Below are 21,745 nucleotides of genomic sequence, written 5' to 3' on the forward strand. Positions count from 1 at the left end.
TTTGTGTCTTAAAAATACTTTGTATTCTTCTATGTACACTTTTTCTTATAAATATGCTTTTCTTTGTGTCTACTTTGAGTCCATGGATGACACATGATATGTAGGCAGTGTGGTGTAGTGGTTAAGGCTTTAGTCTTCAGACCCTGAGGTTGTGGGTTCAAATCCCACTACTGACACTGTGTGACCATCAGCAAGTCACAGTGCTTCAACTGGAATACCAAAAAAGAAAATATAACCAATTGTATCATAAATGTTGTAAGTTGCCTTGAATACAGACATCGGCCAAATAAGTAAATGGAACATGATCATTATATATACTGAGTGAATTCTTGTACCTGCAGTAATATGTGAAATAGTTCAAGGGTAAACACTTTCTATAGCAGCTGTATAAGGAGAGAAATTGTTACTTTCAGGTATTCACAGAACCATTGTAAGGCACACTTGTTTGTGAGTTAGCAAAATTTACACATAATGTCTAATAAATAGCTAATAAATATTGTATAGAGATAATCTAAAACAAGTTGGAATAGTTCTTTGGGTTTTGTTTATGAAGCTTTTGTTGTAGTTTAGTCCATTGACATTGACAGTCCAGCTCTTTCATACAAATTGTGCCTTGATATCAGCTTTCTTCTGGGAAACCTTTTAAACACATCTTAGATAACTTGAGTCATGTAAAACAAAGTAACACCTACAAAATACAGTGCATTTGACATTCAGTAGTAGATTTTTACCTCTTTCAACGCAAGATTTTATCATGAGAAAAACTAAGAAAACGCTAAAGGCACTTTTTACTGAAATGGTTGAATGTGTTATCTTCTTTTGCAGAAGTTCTCTTCTTAATGCATGTCAACTACATTTTTGATGGCATAAATTGTGATTTTAAGTGAAATTTGGCTACCGGCAGCTGAAGGCACTCTGGTGTAAGCTGGTCTTGACACGCTTTTCCCTTTGCCTTCGATTACAGAACCAAACTCTTACTACTTCTTTCTCCAGATTCAAGCTCTCTGCCATGCGCACAATCTCTTGTGAGGAGGGCTTGCTCTTCTCTCCAAAGTGTCTCTCCAGAGCTTCCTTAGCTGAAAGGCTGGAAAAAGAAAACATGTTAGAGGATTTGTATAATAATTGATGGTTACAACTCTTTCTCACGTGGTTGTATCATCTGTTTCCAATTTCAATATGGTCAATCCAAGCAGACTGACAGATCAATTATATTTTAAACTGTGTATGGTTGACATCAATATTAGAGGACTGAGCTGGAGTTTGTTGTCATGTTCATGTTGTGTTGGCATTGCAGAGATACCATTTGTGAAATCAAACCGCCTTGTGTTCTTCAATTCATGTGAATTTCTGGTTGGAATTTTGGGGTTATACACTGAGGCCTTGTTGACTGGTTGCGCAATCTAAACAAAATGTGATATAAAATTATTTGAACTTTTAATGCAAATAAACAATTAAACAAATGTATTAAGAAAGTACAGCACTACAACAAATACAATGTGAGCTACTGCTCTGAAGGGCATTCATGTGAAATGAATCACTAGCAGACTAATAATTCCCATGTGTTTTATAGCATAGAAATGCAACACTCATTTTAAACCTTGAACCAAAATGGTGGCTAAGGTGTAGTTTAATGGAACAATTGTGAGGAGGACCTGTTTAGATTAAAGTCTCAAAAAAGCTAGATGTGAAATGATAAATGAGTGACATGACAGTTTCTGCAGGTATTTGCTTCCCTTGTAATAGCTCAACATGCCTTAGCAAAGAAAACACCTGGAAGATGAGCACAGTACTGTAATTCTTTTTAATTTAAAACATGAACACACTATTCCATCGGAGTGTCAGGTTAGCACTCATTTGGTCGCTTCTTAAAAAATAGCAGGGGTTTCATCTGAACAACCTAACTGAGCAAAAGACTGGATGGGCCAAATATAGCAAGCTACCACCTCCTCAGTCTTATTTTCTATCTTAGGGTTTTCTCTTATGGATACATTTTAGCATAGCGTCTTTCATTTCAACTCATCTTCTCCCATATTTCCCTTTTTTATTTCACTGGCAGAGGGAATGCTTATCACTCCTACTTTACAACTTCACGATTTAAATTCTAGCCAAGTCATCATTTGTGTAGAGCTTGCATGTTCTCCTTATATTCATTATCAGTTTTCTCCAAATACTTTGGTTTAATTCTATACAGTTTAATTGAAGACGCTATACACAGTCCAGCATGAAAGGTTGTCAGTGTGCATGTGTACTTAAATGCACTTGATTCTACTTCACTAGACATTGGTCCCCGGTGACACTGTAAGAGTAAAACCAAATTCAGATATGGATGGATGAATGCTGTTGCTTCAGTAAGTTGGTTGACTTTAAACACTAAATCAATGATTGGATTTTTTTTTATCTAGGTTGCATTCAAAAAATAATATGTTGGTTTGCAGAGACCCTGTGTAAGCCTAAATTGTAGAACTGGTGTTTGGTGGTCACCACATTTGTGTCCACAGTTGTAACAAGGCAGCCACTTTCTACATTGAAATTCTCCGACCACTGCTACATTTGTGCACTGAACCTTTGTAGAAAGTTTAATATATAATATAAAAAAAAACTGCTCCATTTGTGTCTGACTGCTGTAACTTGTTTACTGACAGATCGTCATCTCATGGGTGGGCAAAAAAATGATGTAGTATGTGATTGTAGCTCTCAAGCTGTGGCTGAGTTTCCCTTGATTATTGGATGCTCCAGGGTCTCATTAACACTCACATTGGAACTATTTGAATGTTATGCTCCTCTGTTTTTCTCTCAGTGTCTAAAGTTGGCTTTGACCAAACCAACCGTCATCCAACTGTGCTTTTGATATACTGCTAGAATATAATTTAAACTCAAAACTAACTATGTTTCGTATGATCTAATTTAAATTTTGTTCTGTATAGTTTTTTATTTGCATTTCTTTGTCAGCCACACAAACTTTTGTGTATCTGTATATTGAGTTTTTAAAATCATCTTTTGTAAAGGCTTATTGATATGGAATAATAATTGAATGCATTTCTTACTAAAGTCACTAGAGGGCAGAATCATACAATAAAGAATCCTTTGATGTGTTGTAAAGATGTAGATTATACATTATTATATTTTGATGTAACCTGTAAAGATGTAAATTATACATTTTATTATTGCTGTTTTAACATAGAAATGATTCATCTCTGCATACAATAATTGCCAAGTGGGTGGCAAAAAAGAAGCTATAAAAATATATGTAACATAACCTGGTTTCTGGAATTCAGAACCGCTGTGCTACATGAACTAATGTAACCTATTTATTCTTCTGACATGTGAAAACAGTTTCACTTTTGTAATTTGAGAGGCATTCTCCTTAAAATCATCAAGAAAATAAGGGCCGAGCATGTACTATACAGTATATGGCCATCCCTTTCTGAAATGTAAGCTTACAACTTCACACTTTCCAAGCTCTCTTCAAAGAACACAAAAACAAATGACTAAATAGACATGTGTACAGTAAGATCTCTTCTTCCACTTTTATTCTTTTAAGAATATTATCTTTCCTTATACAACATGCATTTAACATTTAGTTCTCTAATAATACAGAAAATGCATATCAGCGCCTTGTAGTGCTGCTCAGCATGAAATGAACTGCTTGTGCTGTATATGAAATAATAACTGTTTGAGACTTGGGATGATGCTGATCACAACTTTCCTTAAAAAGTGCCTCATTTTGAGTGAAGACAACAAGATGCAGATTATAAAAGTTAGTATTTTGGCCTAAGAATCTCCAAGAAATGTACTGCTCACTTTTAAGTGTATAACATTGACTAGGGGAATTGCTACTTTTGAGAATGCATACAGTTAATGTGTTTTCTTCACCTTTATTCACACCAGTTCATTTTAAATGTCTGGTTAACTTTAAAAATATTAATGTTAATGTCAGATGTGGTGTTGGTAAGAATGATTGCTGTGGTCACTTTCTTCAACTAAGACTAAGTGTCTTATACTCCAAAATGGGTACAAAAAATTCTTTGTTTACTACACCATTTCCAAATCCCGTCTATGCCAGCAAGCATAGGGCACAAGGCAGGAACAATTCCTGGACAGGATGCCACTCCATCCCATAGTGAATGCACAAGCACACACATGCACACGACATATATACAGTACAAGGGCCAAGTTAGTGTCACCAATCCACCTAACCTGCATGTCTTTGGACTGTGGGAAGAAACCCATACAGACACGGGGAGGACATGCAATCTCCATGCAGCGTGGACTTGGGGCACAAACCCTGATCTCCTTGTCACAAAGCAGCAGCTCTGCACTGCTCCACCCAATTCTTTGTTTTTGATAGTTAAATATAAATTAGTTAAATACAGGTTTATTAAATGACTCTACTTCATTTATTTTATATTAAATTTTTCTTTTCAGTTTTTCAGAATGACTTTAATGCTCTTGGTGATCATGCAATTATCTTGTGTGTAACATTGACAATGTATTTGTGTACTGAATCAAATAAGTAATAAAAACTTTTAACAACATGCAAAATTTTACAAATGAACAAAAATTATTCAATCAATTAATTTAGCAGCTGTTTTTCTTGCACCTGCCTTCAAAATTGTGTTCTTTAATCAAAACTAAAATAGTAAAGGCAATTTTGTGCACTTCACAAACTGGACTTTCATTCACCTAAATGATAAGTGCTTATTAATGCTGTAGCTTAACTCCGAGTCATCAGCATCCACCCATCCATCACCTGAATGCAATTATTCTGTTAGAGTCAAGAAGAACTGCACCCCATCTCAGAACTACTAAGTGGAAGACAGGAACCAAACCTGGATGAGACCGTTGTGCATCACAATACACTGTGAGTTTTCATCATTTCTTTAGGATGTTGAAGGAAAAAAAATTAAATTGTAGTATCTCACTGAAGCCTTTATGATAACATGTGGAATGTGCAACCCAACAAAGACAGTTGCTGAGCCAGGAATTGAACCATCATCCCTGAAGCTATGAAGCTTCAGTAACACTCATCAGCCTATACAGAATCAGCATCAGACACTGCACTGTATGTCAAAGTATTTTTGAAGAGATGCTACAGAACTTTGAAAGTATTACAATTTTAATCTGAGTTACAATGATTGGACTGATAAACTACTCAGACAAAATAAAAATAGTGTTGTGCACAGTTAGAAAAGGAAGCTGTTAATTGGTTATAAAGAAAAGAAAAAATGAATTAACCATAAATGAGACATAACTTCTTACACCTGTGTTAAAGTACAAATGTTCTTCAATCCTTGACTGCATTTCCATCAGCCTTGATTTTTACTGAAATTTAAGTCTACAAGGGTGTATGGAAACTCTGTAATGGTAGTATTACCTTATGGTGGTTCTACGCTTCCTCTTGCGTTCATTCAAGCCCACCTTTTCGCTAAACAATGCTGTGGAAGAAAAGAATTTCACAGATGAGCTTTGCACTAGAACTGCACTGAATTTTATAACACAGCATTCTCTATTAATCTTTATTTTATATAGTTACCTTCATGGTGAGCGTTAGCACAATACACTTAATACAAACACAAAGCAACACAAGCAAAAAGGCAGGTCATTATGCAGACACCTCATTATCATCCTGTTTTATTCACTTCACAGTATGTCTGCTCATCGCTGTCCTTTTTGATCTATTTTATTAATTTTAGGGATCTATTGCAGTGAATAAATTATATATCAGTAAGACATACTGTGTTCAAATGATTTCAAATCACAGTTTGTACTTTTTATAATTCACTCCTACTTGAACTCCTGTAGTTTAACAAAGTTTGATTGTATTTTATTCCCAATCAAATTCCTATTTTAAAGCCCATTCCCATGCTTTGTATGATTTTTCTGAACCCACTTTCCACCAGTTAAATTAATGGTAGGTTGGTGTGTATTTCATGTTTGTTTGAGACATGGATTGGGTTTCACTCCATCATAAGTTACACTCCACCCTTGAAAGTTGCCTGTCAACCTTTGGAAGCTACCAGAGCACACTCAGGTTGAACTGTGAGGCACATCCGTCCATCTACCATTTCAGCTGCTTATAACATTATGAGGTTATGGGGAGGTTGAGTCTATGGGTGAATCACCAGCCCACTCTTGGATATACTCATTCTCATAACCACACTTACTCATTTTAGGCACATTTAATATTAGCAATAAACCTAACATGCAAAAGGAGGACATGCAAAACTCCAAACTCAGAGTGGCCAGGACACAATTAGAGCTCAGAATCGTGGACTTGTAGTGTTAACTACAGTGTCACCAAACCATCCTAATCCAACCTAATCTCCATCTACCTATTTTCTAATCTGATCATGGATTTTGGAGACCTGATGTGTATTCTAGCAGTACTAGCCATGTAACAGGCTATTATATAAAAATGATGTGGGTGCAATCATACAAGATTATAACATCATGTTGGGGCTGGGGAGTTTACATGAAATATATTTGAAGATTTAAAAATTCCTGGAATTGTAAAAAGAAAAGCTTCACAATTTACATCAATTCCATTTTAGTCCCTGTCTGAATACTCCTCTTGAGATGCAACACCCTTGTCTCAGTGCTTCTTCCATTTCTATTCATATTTCCTGTACTCATCTTTTGTTACAATGTCTAGATCTTGTGATTTTTTTTACATGGTAGTAAATCCTCTTCCTTTCAGCCTCAATTTTAATTTCAAGAACAAAAAAAAGTCAAGATCTGGCAAATTTGAGGGGGGCAAGGCAACAACCACAACACAGTTTTTGAATGACAACACGGTTGTTTGCAGATGTGATGTCATGGTGCAAAATGTAGTTTAGAATTTGCCATTTCATCAGACATTTTTTGCATGATGCTTTCACGCAGACTCCTCAGCAGATAAGTGAAATGTAGCTGATTAATAATCTCTTCACGAGAAACAAACTCTTTTTTAAAAGGTGTGTTAGTGTCCAAAAACAACATCGTTATCTTTTTGTTCAGTTTGGTCTATTGTGCTTTTTTTGGGTTTGTAGAAAAAAAAATCACCAACGTTACACACATAATTTTAGAGTAAATAATATAGATCTGCACTTGATCAAATTGTTCCAATGTTACCTGGTGGACTGATGAATAAGACAGTAGGCATATGATACCTAGCAGCACAGTAGATAACTATACCCTACTCCTGTGTTATTGACCGAATCTGGGAAATTTTTGGTCCCCTCTCATACTTTATCATACAGATAGTGGATCAGTAGATGATGCTAAATATTAATGATAGAAAAGGACAAATGTGGGTTCTAAAAATGCATAGCTGTGAGATAGCAGAACTAACCGCTGAACCATCATTTTGCCAAATATATTTCTGTTAATTTATTTTATAATAAGCCTGATTGATATTTGCACATCTTATTTAATGTTTACTTGTCTTTATTGTCTTAATGACTAATTGAACTCACATAATACCCACAGCCTGTATTCTCTATCTGCAGGTTTGCATTCTGCTAGTGCATCATTATTGAATAATTAACTCATTAGCAAATTAAATGAACCAATTATCAGCTCTTCCTCATTTGGGAGCCATTGGCCTTTTCCTGCAGCCACCACATCTCCCCAGGGCTGTAATGAACATCACGGCTTTACAGCAGTAAATGCCAAATCATGTCTTTGTATTTCAAGAGAATTTTAACTAAACTGCATGAGTGTAGCATGTGTTTCATTGATGAATTAGCCATCCAAAGGGAAGGCAGAATTTACCACTGATTGACAGGAAGGGCTGAAACAGAAAGCTGCTCTCAGAGGTGCTCCCTCAGGCTCATGGCTGACAGTCACTGGCTGGCAGTGTAGGTTTGAGACTAAGATGTTGGTGGGTACAGCCTAAGGATGTCAATTCATCATAGCAAGTCACCTTTTCTATCAGTTTACAGGTTGGATGAAAAGTGACTGTAAACTTATCATGTAAAAGTGTTTAATAAATGTAAATAAAAGAAACTGTGTTCTAGAATTGTAATGGAAATAGTGGTGCTCAGTTTATCCCAGGGGAGTCACCGTTTCTGTAGCTAACTTCCAGCCCAGGCTTCTTTTTTTGAATAATTAGCTCATTATCATTTTAAATGAACTAGTTATGTACTCTTCCTAATTTGGGAGTTGATTGTTCTTTCTAAAACAAGCAGGAAACTAGGAACTACTGTGGTTCTCCAGAGGCTGATCTGAATATACCGTTCTACCAACAAATGGGTTTTATGGTCATAAAATGTGCCCCCTGCAAACAGCAGCTAAAATTACTTGACCGCGTTTTTTTTTTTTTTTTTTAATTTACCAGACACCTAAAACAGACAATTAACCCATACATTTTTTGAAACCGCATTTCAGGGCAGTTAAAACAATACTACTTTTACAATTCACACCAGTTCATTCATTAATCTACTAAATGATAGTATAATATCAGAAAAAAGAGACATTTTGTCAAAAGAGTCTAAACCCTCTCAGGAATATCAACAAGAAGAAGCCAAACCTCTTCTAAAATCTGTTAAAAGTACAAAAGAAAAATCACACTAAACAAATGTGTAAGTAAACATGTTGTTTATTTGTGAGCCAAGCTCAGATTTTAACTGCCAAGCTGGTTGGAACAAAACCCTTCAGACATCACAGCCCGTCTTGAATGATTTTGCCCACCCATGGCTTTATAGAGTTAAGTATACCTTCCCCATTTTCTGTATATTTTTTCTTTTATACCTTTTTCACATTGCTTTGCTTTTTAACAGCCTCTACTTGTATCCTGGTCTCCAAGATTACCATTATGCTGTCACATTACCTGATAGGCATTACCAGTTGTATATAAAGTAATTGAAGTAATTGGCTGCCATTTTCCGATTAAGGCACAGAGTATGGTACAACTGTCAGCTTTACTATTTTGTTATAGATAGCCAGGTGTAAATTTTTTATTTCAATTATTGTTAACATGTTGCTTCTTTTCTGCATTATTCGCATTATGTCTCTGGACATGACTTATTTAAGTGTGGTGTGATATATGTTTTGATTGCATGTAATTTCTTTATCTCATTTTCTCAGTAAAGTGGTGTTATTTTTGTACTCTTTAAAATCTAGTTTGAACATTCAGGTACTCATGTCTGACCCTTAGGTTGTGGTGAGATAAACAAGTCTTTTCATGCCGTACAATATCCATCCATCCATTTTCCAACCCGCTGAATCCGAACACAGGGTCACGGGGGTCTGCTGGAGCCAATCCCAGCCAACAAGGCAGAGAACCAATCCCGGGCAGGGTGCCAACCCACTGCAGGACACACACAAACACACCCACACACCAAGCACACACTAGGGCCAATTTAGAATCACCAATCCACGTAACGTGCATGTCTTTGGACTGTGGGAGGAAACCGGAGCGCCCGGAGGAAACCCACGCAGACACGGGGAGAACATGCAAACTCCACGCAGGGTGGCCCCGGGAAGCGAACCCAGGTCTCCTAACTGTGAGGCAGCAGCGCTACCACTGCGCCACCGTGCCGCCCGCCGTACAATATGCTTCCATTATTGTTTCACATTTTCAGTCTAGCAACAGGGGATTGGGAACATCTGCCGATTCTTTGTGAAGTCTCATTGGCAAAACCAAAAATAAACTCAATAGCATTTTACTTGCCTTCTAAAATATCTTTTTTTTATTTTCATGACAGTGGAGTCCTGGTATTGACCTTCAATCATTAATTTATTGAAGTCATTGGGCCTTGGGCAGCTGTCACATATCCTGGAAGCATTGGACACAGTGTAGGGACCAGCACTGTTCAGGATAGCAGCCCATTTATACCTTAACACTCACTCACACTGGTTTTGACCCCAAATAAAATTACGATTTTCTATGGAAGAAGAAGAAGACTCACTCACACTGGCTTAATTCAGATTCACCTATCAAAATAACCAGCATATGTTTTATGATGTTGTACGAAAAGCAGCATATTAGGTAAAGAAACTGTATGTGGATGTGTGAAAACAAACATGATGCCACACAGACAATTTACTCTGATCTAAATTTGATCTGACTCTCTGGAGTAAAACACATAAAAGAGTGTATTGGAGTAAAGACTTGAAAGCTCACAAAAGTTTCTTACTTTCTGTTTATGACTGTGATGCAAAACAAGGTAAAACAGAAGATCATTTTACATAAAGATGATAAAATATAAAATTAAAATAATTAACTTTATTTCTTAATTTTTCATAAAGTATATGTTCTCATTCTCTACATGTGTTAGAAAATCGCATACAATAAAATGTCGCTAGACAAACCCTTACATTTGTCCTAATGCACAGTGAATCTGGAGAGAGTAAGGAAAAAGCTATAGGAATGGATGAGTGTGTCTTGCCTCTTGCACTGCTATGTGTGAAAAAGAATTACAATATGTACGATTTTAGAGTAAAAGTTGGAAAGAGTTTCCGAATATTACACTGTCTTCCAGGATGTCCACATGTCAGGTTTGTACCTGGAGTGGAGGGAATCATGTCTTAAAGGAATATGTAATCCCAGCCTGAGGTCAGACCCTGCTGTTACTTGAATTTTTCAATAAATCAGATGGCTTGCCTGAACTCTCAGTCTGCTTTCTCATTAATTATTAAAAGTATGAGTTTGATTGGATAACTTTTTGTCTATTTTATAGAACATAGAAGCATATTTATAACATACTATAACATTTGCAGATCCCTTCAATTCAGTTTAACATTATGAGGGAGTTGAAACTCATCCTGACGGCACTGGGTAAAATGAGGAAACTAGTCCCAGCAGGCTGGCAGTCTGTACCACTCACACACAACAAACTGATTAACAGTCACTACTTACCATAAAAGTGTGTGTTTGGGATGTGTGAGGAAAACACATTCCTGCCACAGGGAGACCATAGTGATTACACAGGGACTTCACTTAGGGGCACTGGATGTGTAAGGCAACAGAGCTAACCACTGCACCACTCAAAAATACAACCTCTTTTTAATTTCTTCCATTCATCTGAGAGAGCTGGTCATGAAGAAACTGTTTTTAGAAATTATTTAAACAAAAATGAGAGAAATAAAATAAGCAGTAAAGGAGTTTGAATTAGGCATGAGTTCAACACTAGTATATACTAAATCAATTTGTGATTTCTTTCAACAACCAGTACATTGAGAAATGAAATGCTGGTTCTTTATTTAACGTTTGTATATGGCCAGCACCTCTGAAAATACAATAAGTGCAATATCAACACATTTATTTTAGAATGTAGAATTGGAAGTGAGCATCAGTCTGCATTTGAACTCTTGCTAGTCCTTCCTGTTTGACTGATTTTTCTTAGTAAATGTAAAGTACAGATTGGTAGAAATTTTTAATGTGGCACGATTAAGCCTTCTGTTATAAAGCTACAATTTTATAACAGCAAGATTTAGTATTTAATTAGGAAACCTGTAGCAACTAGTATGTTTCCTGCCCTGCTGTATTATTGTATGTATGGGACTATTTGAGTATTTTGCTTTAGAATGACTTGAATTATTTTAAGCCAAACACATCCATAACTGTCAGGCTATACTTGTTCTGAATCTGCTTCTAATACGTGTTGTACATGTGGCTACAATGAAATTTGTTCAAAGTAAGTATTAATAATAATAATAATAGTTATATTTTTTTTTGGTTGTGTAAGTACTACATTATGAAAAAAGAAGTAAGAAAATGTATGCATGGTGTAACACTGAGGTGTGTTCGTAGACTTAACTGTTTTAAAAGTTGGGGAAAATTTCTAGTTAGTTACAGTTACCACATTTTCTTACTAAATATTTTGTAACAGTGAGTCATATTCAAAAAGAACAGCAATAATAGAATGTAATTACATGTGTTGTTAGGGTTCATACCTGCTTTTTAATGTCACGGAAAATAGACTGAAGATTTGAACTCAAGTGATGAAAAAATTGCATTTATTAATGCCCTAATGCTGGGGTTCTTAAACTTTTTCACCCCATTCTGCTATTGCTAAGTTACAAACGCAGCACCCTGAGGCGCTTGTGCTAATCGCTGGAGACTTTAACCATGTGACGCTGGACAAAACATTACCTGCCTTCTCCCAGTATGTAGACTGTAACACCCGGGGAAATAAGACTATTGATTTACTGTATGCAAACGTTAAAGACGCATACAGCGCCACCCCGCTGCCTGCGCTTGGGAAAGCAGATCATAACCTGGTTCTGCTTCAGCCTCACTACAAACCAAAAGTGAGGGTCCTACCTGCAACCACACACTCATTCAGGAAGTGGACCCCGGAGGCTGAGAATACTCTGAGAGAATGTTTTGGAACTACAGACTGTGATATCCTGCAGGGATCTTATAGTGAGAACATTGAGGAGGTTGTTGACTGCACTACTGACTACATCAACTTCTGTATGGACATTGTAGTTCCAGTAAGAACACAGTACGCTGCTATGCTAACAACAAGCCATGGATTACAAGTGACATCAAGGGCCTTTTGAACCAGAAGAAAAGGGCTTTTAAAGGCGGTGATCAAATGAGCTCAAGTGCCTGCAGAAGGAACTCCGAGTCCAGCTCAGGGCGGCGAAGGAGCAGTACAGGAGAAAGCTGGAGCAGAAGTTGCAGAATAACAGCATGAAGGAAGTGTGGGATGGGATGAAGATCATCACTGGCTGCAGCTCGAAGCGGGGTACCACCATCGAGAGAGACGTGAAGAGAGCAAACCAAAGAAACAACTTCTTTAACAGGTTTGACCACCCTAACCCACTCTCACTCTCACCTCGGAGTACTGCACCCTCCACACATCCTTCTGCTGATACCAGCATAGGAGAGACATCCCCACCCATAATTACAACAGCGCAAGTGAGCAGACAGCTGAGGAGACTTCATGCCAGCAAAGCAGCGGGTCCAGATGGAGTATTGCCACGACTGCTGAAGGTCTGTGCATCGGAGCTGGGGGGTCCTCTACAGCGCATCTTCAACCTGAGCCTGGAACAGGGGAGAGTCCCGAGGCTTTGGGAAAACATCTTGCATCACCCCAGTCCCAAAGGTATCACGTCCTAGTGAGCTAAATGACTTTCGGCCTGTTGCTCTGACATCACATGTGATGAAGACCATGGAGAGGCTGCTGCTTCACCACCTTAGGCCGCAGGTTCAACACGCCCTTGACCCTCTGCAGTTTGCATATCAGGAGAAGGTGGGAGCGGAGGATGCCATCATCTATATGCTACACCGATCCCTCTCCCACTTAGACAGAGGCAGTGGTGCTGTAAAAATTGTGTTTCTGGACTTCTCTAGCGCCTTCAACACAATCCAACCTCTGCTCCTTAGGGACAAGCTGACAGAGATGGGAGTAGATTCATACCTGGTGGCATGGATCGTGGACTATCTTAAAGACAGACCTCAGTATGTGCGTCTTGGGAACTGCACGTCTGACATTGTGGTCAGCAGCACAGGAGCGCCACAAGGGACTGTACTTTCTCTGGTCCTGTTCAGCCTATATACATCGGACTTCCAATACAACTCGGAGTCCTGCCATGTGCAAAAGTTCGCTGATGACACTGCTATCGTGGGCTGCATCAGGAGTGGGCTGCAGGAGGAGTATAGGGACCTAATCAATGACTTTGTTAAATGGTGCAACTCAAACCACCTACAACTGAACACCAGCAAAACCAAGGAGCTGGTGGTGGATTTTAGGAGGCCCAGACCCCTCATGGACCCCGTGATCATCAAAGGTGACTGTGTGCAGATGGTGCAGACCTATAAATATCTGGGAGTGCAGCTGGATGATAAATTAGACTGGACTGCCAATACTGATGCTCTGTGCAAGAAAGGACAGAGCCGACTATACTTCCTTAGAAGGCTGGCGTCCTTCAACATCTGCAATAAGATGCTGCAGATGTTCTATCAGACAGTTGTGGCGAGCGCCCTCTTCTACGCGGTGGTGTGCTGGGGAGGCAGCATTAAGAGGAAAGACGCCTCACGCCTGGACAAACTGGTGAGGAAGGCAGGCTCTATTGTTGGCATGGAGCTGGACAGTTTAACATCTGTGGCAGAGCGAAGGGCGCTCAGCAGGCTCCTATCAATTATGGAGAATCCACTGCATCCACTAAATAGTATCATCTCCAGACAGAAGAGCAGCTTCAGCGACAGACTGCTGTCACTGTCCTGCTCCACTGACAGATTGAGGAGATCGTTCCTCCCCCAAACTATGTGACTCTTCAATTCCACCCGGGGGGGTAAACGTTAACATTTAACATTATACAAAGTTATTGTCTGTTTTTCACCTGCATTATTATCAATCTTTAATTTAATATTATTTATTGTATCAGTATGCTGCTGCTGGAGAATGTGAATTTCCCATTGGGATTAATAAAGTATCTATCTATCTATCTATCTATCTATCTATCTATCTATCTATCTATCTATCTATCTATCTATCTATCTATCTATCTATCTATCTATCTATCTATCTATCTATCTATCTATCTATCTATCTATCTATCTATCTATCTATCTATCTATTTACCCCACAGCAACTTTTCAAAAGTAAATTTACCCCCACCCTGTTTTCTTCAGTAATTGAGTTTATACTTCCACAATAATAAATGATCGACAAAGTGGAAGTTTGAAGATACTGTTTCTATCCATCCATCCATTATCCAACCCGCTATATCCTAACTACAGGGTCATGGGGGTCTGCTTGAGCCAATCCCAGCCAACACAGGGCGCAAGGGAGGAAACAAACCCCAGGCAGGGCACCAGCCCACCGCAGACTGTTTCTACCATTTTTATTTTAAGTTCAAATAACAAAAGCAATAACAATAGCATATAATAATTCTGTTTCACTCATTTATAAACACCTAATGATGATCACATACTGGTATACCAGAACAAACCGCATTCAGTCGATGAGAACACATCAATCAGCGAGACACTTGTTCTTGCTTTTCACCTACGATTTTGGATATTCTTGGTGCAGTTGTTGAAAGAGCAAGTTTTATGTCATCTTTGGGAACTTATTGAGTTTTTCACGACTTCAGCTTTTTTAAGCAAATTTACCCCCAGAGTATGCAAAATTTCCCCCCTGGGTGTAAATTTACCCCTGGTTGGGAACCCCTGCCCTAATGTTGTCAGTTGTGGATGTTCGGTTAATAATTGTAGTTCAAATGTCTTAAACAAGCAATTTAAAATCTGTTAAAGTTTGAAGCTAAAATTGGTGGCTGCATCCTGTCTTAATAAATAGCATGTCATTGTGGTACTTTGCCAATAAATTGTAGTGTCAGAGACATATTGAATCATTATAATGTGCAGATAATGCAGCCTTGAGGGTGTTTTTAGTTTAATGGAAATTCTGAGTACAGCTTCATTCACCATATACACATCATGTCACCAAGTCATGGCTAGGGAGCTCATTTCCTCTTTCATTCATTTCTGCATAAGTTAAGCTGCTAGAATTTTTTACTTTCACAGTCATTAACATTATGTAACTTACCCGCTACAATTTCAAAAAGCAGGAAAAGTGAGTTGAGCTCCATGTAAAGCTATAGCTACTGCAGCGCAGAACTCTGCAATTATTTCACTGTTTTGCTGTCAGGAGCAGCTGTCAAATGAGTAAATAATGAACAAAAAAAATACAAATATACAAGTTGAAGCAACCTCTCTCAAGGGAAATTAGAAGCAGTAAACTAATCCCAAATTGAAGTCACACTGAATATTTCTTCATTTAAAGAAAGGGGGGTTTGAAAATTCGCTAATGCTTTTCAATTGGAGTTTTTGAAATGTTAAAGCTTTTTACACTGCACTGTATTTGACAAATCTCAATGAAAATTGAACTTTCCTGACAAATTTCCTTGTAGAGTACATTTATGAAATTTATTTTTAAAAAAAATTATGAAAGTAGGTGTTTTTTGCATTATATGCAAATGTACTTATACAATGGAGAAAATGGTGAGTAGCTTTTGTTTACTAAAATAGGTAATATAAAAAAAGTCTTACTGAATGGAACCTTAAACAATGTCTCTGCTCTTTTTCAAACTTTTTTTTTTGTAATGTATTACAGCTTTTAGATTGTTGCTCTCATTTTACAGTATACAGGGGGTGAAATTCCACCCCGGTAGGCTTCTAGTTTTTTTTCCAGATGCATTGTTAATGGATGGTAATTTGGCCTTCTAATTGAAACCCAATTTGAATTCAGCTTTTTGGGTTTTGTTTTTGGTTTCTGGACTCGGTGAGTGGAGTTGTCTAAATAAGTTTTATTTTCGCATGCAGATTTGCACTGTGTCCCTTAATCTTACTCTTAATCCATACAATGAGCAACCATCCCAGTTGTCAGCAGCTGATATAAGAACTCAGGTCTGTCTTCTTCCTAAAATCAACAAACCAGACAGTCCTGAACAACTTATTACTTCTGGTTGAAATTGTCCCGTGAACCTTATTTTAATTATTCTTGACAACCTAAAGAGAACACTAGTTAAAGGTTCCCCTTCATAATCATTACACAAACATGCTTTTTGAATGTGAAACAGCTTTTGGTCTCAGGATGCTGACTGCTTTACCAATGACATCTTCTTTCTTTACACAGTCATTGTAAATGAATGAAAGCTTCAGTAACTTCAGACATGCCCTTAACAAGTGTTTAGTCCATTATGGAAAACTATTCATTCCAAATTTCAATCCAATGTATTAACGTGTTACACACACTGAAATGCAATGTAAGTTTATGTTGTTTTTTTAATTTTGGTATGTTTTTTGTGTCATAATTCAAAAGGCGGACTGCACTGCATCTCTTTCTATATCCATGATAGTCATGAGGAAAGTAGATGAAATTAAATGAGCAATCAAGGTCAAGAGGTGTGGCAAGAGCACCATCAGTAGAGGTAAGAATCATACCAATCACGACTGTATGTCCTGAATCATTGTTAGCGATACATTAACTAAACTAAGTACTGTAACTAGCACCAAGAAGAGTGCTGGCCGTGTGGTAATCTCTTTGCTGCTATTTAAATCAGTACTCTCTAGAAAGCTGTCGAACATAAAGATTTATCTGTAAATCAGGAGGATGGCTTCACATTAATAATAAAGGTTTTTGACAGCTCACTGCACCCAGCCACAAGGGATGCAGAAACCAGTGTGTTTCTTCTTGTCAGTCCCAAGCCCGGATAAATGGGGAGGGTTACGTCAGGAAGGGCATCTGGTGTAAAATTTTGCCAGATCAATATGCAGACAATAATACATATTTCCATACTGGATCGGTTGAGCCCCGGGTAAACAACGACTGCCACCAGTACTGTTAGCCAACAGGGTGCTGGCGGAAATTGGGCTATTGTTAACCAAAGAAGGAGAAGAAGAGGGAGGAAACATGTCCGAAGGCAGGAGTGGAGGAGGAAGGTAAAGAAAGTGAAACTGAGGATAGGAACTTTGAATGCTGGTATGACTGGTAAGGGGAGAGAGTTAGCAGATATGATGGAGAGAAGGAAGGTTGATATATATTGTGCATGCAAGAGACTAAATCGGAGGTGGATTCATGTGGATGGGAGGAGAAATGGGGTAGTGGTTATTCTGAAGGAACAGAATGTCAAGAGTGTTTTGGAGGTGAAAAGAATGCCAGACAGAGTAATGATCATGAAGCTGGAAAGTGGAGGTGTGATGATGAATGTTGTTAGTGCATATGGAAGGGCAAAGTGCAGTTAGACAGCAGAGGATGGTGGTCTGTAGGATGATGTTGGAGATCAAGAACAGGAAGAGACTGAGAGCAGAGCCAAGGATCAAATGGTGGAGGTTGAAGAAGGAAGACTCCAGGGTTGAGTTTAGGGAGGAGGTGAGACAGGCGCTGGGTGGCGGTGAAGAGTTACCAAACAGTTGGGTAAATACAGCAGATATAGTAAGGGCGACAGCAAGAAGGGTGCTTGGCATGACATCTGGATAGAGGAAGGAAGAAAAGGAAACCTGGCTGAGGAATAGGGAAGTACAGGGGAGTATACAGAGGAAGATGATGGTGAAGAAGAAGTGGGATAGTCAGAGAGATGCAGAAAATAGATAAGAGTACAAGAAGATAAGGCGCAAGGTGAAGAGAGAGATGGCTAAGGCTAAAGAAAAGGCATATGATGAGTTGTATTAGAGGTTGGACACTAAGGATGGAGAAAAGGACCTGTACCAATTGGTTAGACAGAGGGACTGAGCTGGGAAAGATGTGCAGCAGGTTAGGGTGATAAAGGATAAAGATGGAAACATACTCACAAGTGAGGAGAGTGTGTTGAGCAGATGGAAAGAGTACTTTGAGAGGCTTATGAATGAAGACAATGAGATAGAGAAGGTTGGCTGATGTGGAGATAGTGAATCAGGAAGTGCAACAGATTAGCAAGAAGGAAGTAAGGACAGCCATGAAGAGGATGAAAAATGGAAAGGCTGTTGGTTCAGATGACATACCTGTGGAAGCATGGAGGTGTTTAGGAGAGATGGCAGTGGAGTTTTTAACCAGATTGTTTAATGGAATCTTGAAAAGTGAGAGGATGCCTGAGGAGTGGAGAAGAAGTGTACTGGTGCCAATATTTAAGAATAAGGGGGATGTGCAGGACTGTTGTAACTACAGGGGAATAAAACTTATGAGCCACAGCATGAAGTTATGGGAGAGAATAGTGGAAGCTAGGCTAAGAAGTGAGGTGATGAGTAGTGAGCAGCAGTATGGTTTCATGCCAAGAAAGAGCACCATAGATGTGATGTTTTCTCTGAGGATGTTGATGGAATAGTATAGAGAAGGCCAGAAGGAGTTGCATTGCATCTTTGTGGACCTGGAGAAAGCATATGACAGGGTGCCTCGAGAGGAGTTGTGGTATTGTATGAGGAAGTTGGGAGTGGCAGAGAAGTACATAAGAGTTGTACAGGATATGTACGAGGGAAGTGTGACAGTGTTATGATCTGCGGTAGGAGTGACGGATGCATTCCAGGTGGAGGTGGGATTACATCAGGGATTCGCTCTAAGCCCTTTCTTATTTGCAATGGTGATGGACAGGTTGACAGACAAGATTTGACAGGAGTCCCTCTGGACTATGATGTTTGTTGATAACATTGTGATGTGTAGTGATAGTAGGGAGCAGATTGAGGAGACCCTGAACAGGTGGAGATATGCTCTAGAGAGGAGAGGAATGAAGGTCAGTAGGAATAAGACAGAATATATGTGTGTAAATGAGAGGGATGTCAGTAGAATGGTGAGGAAGAAGGGAGTAGAGTTGGCGAAGGTGGATGAGTTTAAATACTTGGGATCAACAGTAAAGAGTAACGGGGATTGTGGAAGAGAGGTGAAAAAGAGAGTTCAGGCAGGGTGGAATGGGTGGAGAAGAGTGTGAGGAGTAATTTGTGACAGATGGGTATCAGCAAGAATGAAAGGGAAGGTCTACAGAATGGTAGTGAGACCAGCTATGTTATATGGGTTGGAGACGGTGGCACTGACCAGAAAGCAGGAGACAGAGTTGGAGGTGGCACAGTTAAAGATGCTAAGATTTGCATTGGAATGAGCACATTAGAGGGTCAGCTCAAGTTGGACGGTTGGGAGACAAAATCAGAGAGTAGAGATTGGGTTGGTTTGGACATGTGCAGAGGAGAGATGCTGAATATTGGGAGAAGGATGTTAAGGATTGAGCTGCCAGGTAAGAGGAAAAGAGTAAGGCCTAAGAGAAGGCTTATGGATGTGGTGAGAGAGGACATGCAGATGATGGGTGTAACAGAATAAGATGCAGAGGACAGATAGATATGGAAGAAGATGATCCACTCTGGGAACCCCTAATGGGAGCAGCCGAAAGAAGAAGTCAGCTCGCTGCTACACTATTGCTGCATTCATGTGCTCTCAGACAGACAGTAAATTAGAGTTGACAAGGTACCATGTGAACTCAGAATTACAACTTGAACAAAACAAAGCTACCCAAATTGTTTGAGTTGTGACTAGGGAATCCATGAAACTGCTGTAATTCCCGGGAAAACGGGAACAGCCAAGCTCGCATACATAGCGTGTAAAAGTGCAGCTAACGAATGCCGGGATGGGGCAGAGTTCATTGACGTCTGTGCTGTTGACAGCTTTGAACAGGAACTTGAAATTGCAATGCGTCAGTCTGTTGCATCCACATTATCTGTGCCAAGAAACTTGCCATCACAGAATGATGACAAGAAACTGGATGCATCAGTAAAAGCTGAAATGGCGGTGTTTCAGAGCAACGGCAAGCGCGGGCGCTGTTTAGAACAAGTGTATCAGTATCTGATGACTGTGCCGCATACTTCAGTGGAGGCAGAGCGTGCTTTCTCAGCGGCTGGCGTACTCTGCATGAAGATACGCTGTCGCCTGGACGACTTCACGCTGAACACGTTGTGCTTTCCATGCTCTTATTACCGCAACTAAAGATACATGTACTTATATGACAGCATGAACTGCTTGTAGATACAGTGGGTACTGAAAGTATTCAGACCCCCTTCAATTTTTCACTCTTTGTCATATTGCAGCCATTTGCTAAAATCATTTAAAGTAATTTTTTCCCTCATTAATGTACACACAGCACCCCATATTGCCAGACAAAAAAGCTTCAATTTGAACTTCAGAGCAGAGCAGCTAATCCTCGATGTCGAGAGCACGCTATGGCCCTCTTACTGGGTGCAGATGTTTTGCTTAGCTTCGAGATGATTTTGCAGCGTTGAGACTCATTGAGACGCTTGCCATTTGGTTTCTTTGACATCGTAGCGAAATGCAAGCTATTTGGGAGTGGCGGCTAAGTACGCGCAAACTTTGCAGATTCAAGTTGCATACTTAAGCGGGAGACTACTGTATTCACGTCACCGATACGTCATTTTCGCCATCTAGTACCGGTATGTTTCTCGCTCTTTGTTGTTGTTCAGAGATACTCCAGCCTAACACAAACACATGGATACATTCACTGGTGCTGGCGGCAGCAGTTTTTAATTAGTACCCCGGTAACACAAAATCAGGATGCGTCCTATAAACAGGTACACAGGTTTTTCCATGGTTTTTAGGGTCAAAAATCCACTGCGTCCTATACATGGCATTGTCCTATATGCGGGTATTTACGGTACATATATACAGTAAGGTTAGTCTTTTATTTGTGTCAACATATTGCAGTAGTTTTATTAAAAACTAGTCATTTAGCCCGTTACAATAACGGGCGCTAGAACAGTAGTGCATAAACATTAGTAGGAACAGTCTATATTAAATGGCAAGGGACTTTGACCTCATTCTTTTTGTTGGTCGTATTTTTCTTTCTTTCAGCCTTTCTTTTGTTGATGTTTACTTGCTGAGCTGACCGTTCTTCGTGGGCTGCCGCCGTGTATTGTGTGTCTTTAATTTTCTGTGACAGTAATACTGTCTTGTACGGCTCTATTCAATAAGGGAGCGCACAAAAAGGCGAGCTTCAAAAGGGCGACCTCAATTGAGCGCGGCGAATAAAGGCGTTCGTAGATAATTTAGTTCAAATGGCTCTGGAATATGTGAAGAGCAACAAAGGTGCAGATCTTTATTTACGCGCGCCTTTATTCGCTGCACCCAATTGAGGTCGCCTTTTTGTGCGCGCCCTTATTGAAGGATGCCGTCTTGTACCTTTAATTTTCTCTGGCGGTAATACAGGCGTGCACGTCGGTAATATGCCTTTCATCTCCTCTGACAGTAATACTGGCTTGTATGCGGCTGTAATATGCGTCACTGTATTGTGTACCTTTAATTTCCTCTCACAGTAATACTGGTTTGTATTTCCGTAAAACGCC

General features: G+C 39.2%; 1 protein-coding gene across 1 annotated transcript in view; it reads right to left on the reverse strand.

The window, feature by feature from the left end:
- Nucleotides 1-894: 894 nt before the first annotated feature.
- Nucleotides 895-21,745, reverse strand: part of pou1f1 (POU class 1 homeobox 1) — a 56,064-nt gene continuing 35,213 nt past the window's right edge. Inside the window, exons 6-7 of the mRNA XM_028801103.1 lie at nucleotides 5,375-5,435; nucleotides 895-1,084 (exon numbers count right to left, since the gene is read on the reverse strand). Coding sequence (XP_028656936.1) covers nucleotides 895-1,084; nucleotides 5,375-5,435 — 251 coding nt within the window. The remainder of the gene's footprint in view (nucleotides 1,085-5,374; nucleotides 5,436-21,745) is intronic.

This window comes from Erpetoichthys calabaricus, chromosome 4 (assembly GCF_900747795.2).
Source record: "Erpetoichthys calabaricus chromosome 4, fErpCal1.3, whole genome shotgun sequence".
Taxonomy (NCBI): Eukaryota; Metazoa; Chordata; class Cladistia; order Polypteriformes; family Polypteridae; genus Erpetoichthys; species Erpetoichthys calabaricus.